We start from the raw sequence: 6000 nt of genomic DNA on the forward strand, positions 1-6000 counted from the left end.
GCACTCTAGTCTGGGTAACAAGAGTGAAAATCTGTCTCAAAAAAAAAAAAAAAAAAAAAGAAAGAAAAAAAGGATAAGACTATTATATCTTGGTCACTTGCACACTAATCTATAAGAAATATTCTTCTTTTTCATTTAATCCATTTTCTTAGAATTCTTTGTTGTCTTGTATTAATATTGTTGTCCCTCATTCCTTTTGTATTGCTTTTCCTCTGGTCCTTTTTTCTAAACAGTGATGATACATAACTCAAAATGAATCATAGACCTAAATGCAAAACACAATATTACAAAATTCCTAGATGGTAGCATAAGAGGAAATTTGATCATCTTGGTTTTGGTGATGACTTTTTAGATGCAACACCAAGGCACAATCCATAAAAAAAGAATTTGTAAGCTGGACTTCTTGAAAATTAAACATTTCTGCTTTGTGAAAGATATTGTCAAGAGAATGAAAAGACAAGCTAAAGACTGGGAGAAAATGTTTACAAAAGAAATATCAGACAAAGGAGTGTTATCCAAAACATACAAAGAACTCTTAAAACTCAGCAATAAGAACACAAACCAACCAATTAGAAAATGAGCCAAAGACCTGAACAGACATCTCATCAAAGAAGACACAGCAGGTGACAAATAAGCATATCAGAAGATGCTCCACATCGTAAGTCCTCAAGAAAATGCAAATTAAAACAACAATGAGATACCAGTAAACACTTATGAGAATGGCCAAAATTTGGAACACTGACAACACCAAATGCTGAAGAAGGATGTGGAGCAACTGGAACTCTCATGCATTGACAGCAGGAACACAAAATAATACAGCCACTTTGGAAGACAGTTTGGTGCTTTCTTAAAAAACTAAACATACTCTTACCATAGGATCCAGAAATCACACTCCTTGGGATTTACCCAAAAGAATTGCAAACTTATGTCCACACAAAAACCTGCATACAAATGTATATGAATATATTGCACAGTGGTGAAGTCCAGGTTTTTAACGTAGCCATCCTAAATAGCAAGCATTGTACCCACCAAGAAATGTCTCATCCTTCACCCACCACCTGACCTCCTGCAATTCGCAGTCTCCAGTGTCTATGATTCTACTCTCTACCTCCATCTGTATGCGTGATGTAGCTCCCACTCACACGTGAAGGTGCACAGTATTTGACTTTCTGTTTCTGAGTAATTTCACTTAAAATAATAGCCTCCAGTTCCATCCATGTTGCTGTGAAAGGCATGATTTCATTCTTTATTCATAGCTGAGTAGTATTCCACTGTGTGTGTGTGTGTGTCTGTGTGTGTGTATCTTTTGCCACTAAAAGTAATATTTCCATCATATGGGGAAGTGGGAGAGGGAGAAACAGGCCCCCCTGCTTACATAAGTACTGATGGAGAAGGAAGTTGAAGAAATATGATGGGTGGAGAAAATAGGTCCCACCTAGGGAGACATCACATCAGCTCTATGGAGCCCCAGAGTGCTTAAGGGGCTGGCACTAAATGAACCTGGAGCTCTCTTGTACCCTAAAAGGAACACTGGAAGGGGTTAGCAGAAAATGTCCATGTCAGTGATTCATCATCTCCCTTTCCTCACCATGCCCCAGGGACTCCCATGCCTTCCCAATCCTCTTGCCCCTACCTGGGTCAGCCTTTCCACAGCAGGGTAGGGCACATTATAGCCAAAGGCACAGCTCCCAACTCCTACACAGGCTGTTTTGCATAGGAGGAGGAAAAACGCTGAAGACTTTCTGGGAAGTTAGTGCCATGGGGCAGGAAAGAACTTTTCCCACTCCCTGCCTCCAGGCTCATTCCACGGGGGGTCACTCCACCACCCAACCTAGATAGTGGGACCCTGACCCCAGTCCCCCCACCTGAGTCCAGGGCTTCTGTGAGGGGCTGACCAATGGTTAGCAATGAAGGAACCCTGCTTCCCTCACTGGACTCTGAGTTCCCATAGGGCAGCCCCTGATGTGACCCAAGACCTATAGCACAGGGCACACGAGTAAGGATTTGATTTTGCCTCTTCTGTGTTCGTATGATGATTTGCTATGTTTACCAGCTGAGTAAACTTGGGAACATCTCAACTTCTCCTTTCCTAAAATAGAGATTGCAGCACCTGCCTCTTAGGACTATGAGGGTTGAGGAGGATGCAGGAGCAGCAGGTATCTTGATGTCTGGACATTAGAATGCTCAGTACGTGGTGGGGTCATAGAACAGGCTGTCACAACAATTGTGTGGAAGGACTGAGAGAGGGAACAAACAAGACCATGCTACCTTCAGGAGTCTGAAACTCCATCCTCTTTGGGTCCAGAGGCCCAGTGCTCTTTTCTCCCATTTCCTGACTTGCTACTATACATGCACTGCCTGTCTTACCCTCAAATCAAGGTTGAGCCAGGGAAGTCCCCAGGTGAGGTGTCTGGGGTGGGGTGGGACCTGGTGACCTGGCTCCCTGGTCAGAAACCCTGAGCACAGCCTCCTGGGTGTGTCCCACCCACCTGATGTAGGGCAAGGCTCCAAGAAACAGATGACAGAGGTGGCCCGAGGCCTCCCAGCCCCTGGGAAGAGCCAGGCTGAGCCTTATAAAGGGACTGCTCTTTTTCCAAACACACACATCTCACTCATCCTGCTCCTCGTGTCGCTTCCCAGCTCTGGTAAGTCTCACCTACGTCTTTGCGTTTTCTAGAAGTGCCCAGTGCCCAGTGCCCAGTCTGCTGTGCTGCCTCTAGGAAGGGAAAGGGCTGTGGACGAAGACTCAGGAGCCTGGGTCTAGGCCAGCTCTGCCATTAGCTGGGCTGTGTGACCTTCACTTGACACCAAAGCCCACATCTGTACAACCAGGTGGCTGAACTAGACCTGTCCGTTGCTCCTTTGGGATCTCCTGAGACAACTCCTGTGGAAATGTCCCCAGTGGGACCTGAGCACAGGACCTTCCCTGTCTTCTTCCTCCCTGGATTCATCCGCCTGTTGGGGTCCCAGTTGTTGAATCCCCTCCCCAGCTCTGCCCCCACAGAGGGTGGAGGGCTAAGGATCCCCTGTGAATGCTTTGGAGGCTCTCCAAACCCCAAGGCCTGGGACCCCGACACAGCATAGCCCTGGCCAGATGGCTTGCCCTTACCTGGGTAAGGTATTGAGCAGCCAAAGCTCCCTCACTCCCTACCACAACTTGCAAATTCTCAGGCACCCTCTGGGCACAGGGCTTGGCGTCTAGCCTTGGCCTCAGAATCAAAAAAGCTTTGGGTGGCTCCTCTTAGTCAGTTGCCAGCATGGAGCTTTCTCCTGCGTTGAGAGGAGTTGGGGGTTTATTGTCAGACACCCACACACGTTAGCCAAGGTCCTTTTCTGGTTCTTTGGAAAGTGTGGGAAGTGGGAGCTGCACTGTCCTATTTTTCAGGCTTGGGGTGCAGGCCAGCCCAGACTGACCACCGGCTGGACAATTTGCTTTGGGAAGTCAGACCTTCTTATTTAAACAGGGTCAAGCCTTGGTGATTCCGAGGGTGCAGATAATTCCCAAGAGCAGACATGAAGCGACAACCACCTCACTCCCATCCCATCCAGCAGCTTAAGAACCAAGGGGTTATGTCTGTTCCTTGTAACAGAGGCCATTCCAGTTTCTCATTCCCAGGGGAATGCAGGAAGGGCCCCCCTGTGCTCGGGACAGGGCTGTGTTTCCTGTTCACACTCACGTCCATCCTCACATGTGCACCTGGAGCCTGCATACACCATGTCATGCAGGGCTTGCACTTGAGTCAAGGTGGGGCCCATGGTGTCTGGTTCCTGAAGCAGCCCAGGAGGGTCGGAGACCAGATCACCAAGGCTATTGTCCTGCCCCCGTGACTCTCACCCCAGCTGTGAAGCTGGAGGAGATGGATTTGGTGCTGTTTTAAGAGTGGGGTCTGCCATGTGCTGGCCGAGACTGGAGGGGTCCCAGCTCAGTTTTTCCATGTGTTGCTGGGCCTCTGACTCTCCCTGCTTCTCCCTCTCCAAAGCTCTGCCCACAGCTGGACTTCCGCCATCCACCTGCATCTCCTCTTGGCCCTGGCCAGGGTGGGCCAGGTCTCAGACTTGGTCCTACCCTCTCATTTTTGAGCAACTTATCCCATCACATTTTTAAAAATCGAGTTCCTTCTGTTCCATCTTAGGGCTGTTTTTCCTCTGTCTTCAGCCCTCCTTCAACACCCCCACATAGAGACCCTAACTTAAATGAAGGGAAAAAAATGATTGTCTTTATTTCCTGAAGCCTTTCTGAAAGCCAAGATGAGCAACACTCAAGCTGAGACGTCCATAATAGGCATGATCGACATGTTTCACAAATACACCAGACGTGATGACAAGATTGACAAGCCAAGCCTGCTGACAATGATGAAGGAGAACTTCCCCAACTTCCTCAGTGCCTGTGTGAGTCGGAGTTTAGCTTCTCAATGTTGGTTGGATGCTGGCATGGCTGAGGATATATTTTACTATGTGTCTTTGGACGGGTCACCCTCATCCTCTAATTAAAACATTTCCCATTTGCAAATTTATTGCTTGGATCATATGGGAATCTAAGGATGATAGGCAAAAAAGTATGAAAATGGGAAAGAGTTATACAGATATAAATGAGGTTATGAGATGGTCAGCAAAGTGTGCAGCTTGAGGGCGGTGCACAGTCCCCTCCCAGTGCTCACTGACCCCCTCTCTGTGAGACTAAACTGACATGCTCAGGTCCTGCTTCCCTAAGGCCCCACATCAACATCCTTGAGATCAATGAGAAAGAACTAGAAGTTCCATTGCTAGTAGAAATCAATAGCCCTCTTTGCAATAAACAAGACTCATTAGCAAATCTGAAAAAAACTGTGGGCTACTAGGTACCAAAGGGTCTAGACGACCAAAAGCAGGGAACCCAGAAGACGTGTTTGGTGGAAAAAGAGAAGAAAGGAGAGGAGGTCAGAGAAAGAAGAGAACGAAGGATGAGGGCAAATTTGGGGGCCCTGGGGTAGAACTAAGGTAGCCAGTGCCCTTAAACGCTGGGGACAGGTGAGAGTGAGGCTGGGACAGGGGACTGCTCTCCCCAAGGTCACTAAACAGAGCGCCTCGGGACAGGACCTGCCTCCCATCTGAGGTTTGAGACAAAAAGTCTCCCTAGAGAACTCCAGGGATAACATTCACATCCTCACCCCAACTTCACCCACTCGCCCGGCACTCCCAGCCCCGCCATGACACCTGTGCAGATCTAGGCATTTGTCTCTGTCTCTGCCTCCTCCTCTCCACTCCCAGCCCAAAACTTGTTTGTGATTGAATTTTTCTTGTTTGTACGTTTTTCTCTTCACAGGACAAAAAGGGCATACATTACCTGACCAATGTCTTTGAGAGAAAGGACAAGAATGAGGATAAGAAGATTGATTTTTCTGAGTTTCTGTCCTTGCTGGGAGACATAGCCACAGACTACCACAAGCAAAGCCACGGAGGGGCGCCCTGTTCCGGGGGAAGCCAGTGATCCAGCCCCACCAAGGGGCCTCCAGAGACCCCAGGAACAATAAAGTGTCTCCTCCCACCAGACACTTGCCTTATTTCCTTCTTCTCTTTGGTGACCTACATTGTCAAAACTGCCAATTCCAGGCTAACTTTGTTGGAGAATCCCCACCACCCCCATCCAGTGGGTCACCCAGGAGTAATGTCCCACCACCAATGTTCTCCCTGTGGCCTCCAGCAGCACTGAACTGCCTCTCACACAGGTCCTGGCGTCGGCCTCTGCCCCACTCCCTAAATGCAGCCACCACAGCAGGTTACAGGTGGAAGCTGGTAGAAGGCCTCTGCGAGGTCACAGCAATGTCCCTCCTTGTCAAGGCATGGACCAGGTCATTCAGATGTATTTAGATACTGCACTGAGAAGGAGCTGGCATCTCTCAGTGTGCTCCTGCCCTCCTGCTCCCACCCCAGCTGTTCTCCAGGGCTTGGGGAAACAGAAACCACTCACATAGGGATTCCTGGGTGGGATCAGGCTCAGGGCCCATGTGACTACGAATGGGA

At 48.6% G+C, this 6000-nt stretch overlaps 1 protein-coding gene across 4 annotated transcripts in view; it reads left to right on the top strand.

Moving 5' to 3' along the window:
• Window positions 1-5529, top strand: part of S100A7 (S100 calcium binding protein A7) — a 75122-nt gene extending 69593 nt beyond the window's left edge. For 3 of the 4 annotated variants that reach the window (XM_077946348.1, XM_077946352.1, XM_077946360.1), the window contains 2 exons: window positions 4232-4389; window positions 5303-5529. In XM_077946348.1, coding sequence (XP_077802474.1) covers window positions 4232-4389; window positions 5303-5467 — 323 coding nt within the window. In that variant the 3' untranslated portion in view covers window positions 5468-5529. Of the gene's footprint in view, window positions 1-2418; window positions 2646-4231; window positions 4390-5302 lie in introns of those variants that run through there. The other variant, XM_077946338.1, reaches the window with a different exon arrangement.
• The last annotated feature ends 471 nt before the right edge of the window (window positions 5530-6000 follow it).

Source organism: Macaca mulatta, chromosome 1 (assembly GCF_049350105.2).
Source record: "Macaca mulatta isolate MMU2019108-1 chromosome 1, T2T-MMU8v2.0, whole genome shotgun sequence".
NCBI classification, from domain to species: domain Eukaryota; kingdom Metazoa; phylum Chordata; class Mammalia; order Primates; family Cercopithecidae; genus Macaca; species Macaca mulatta.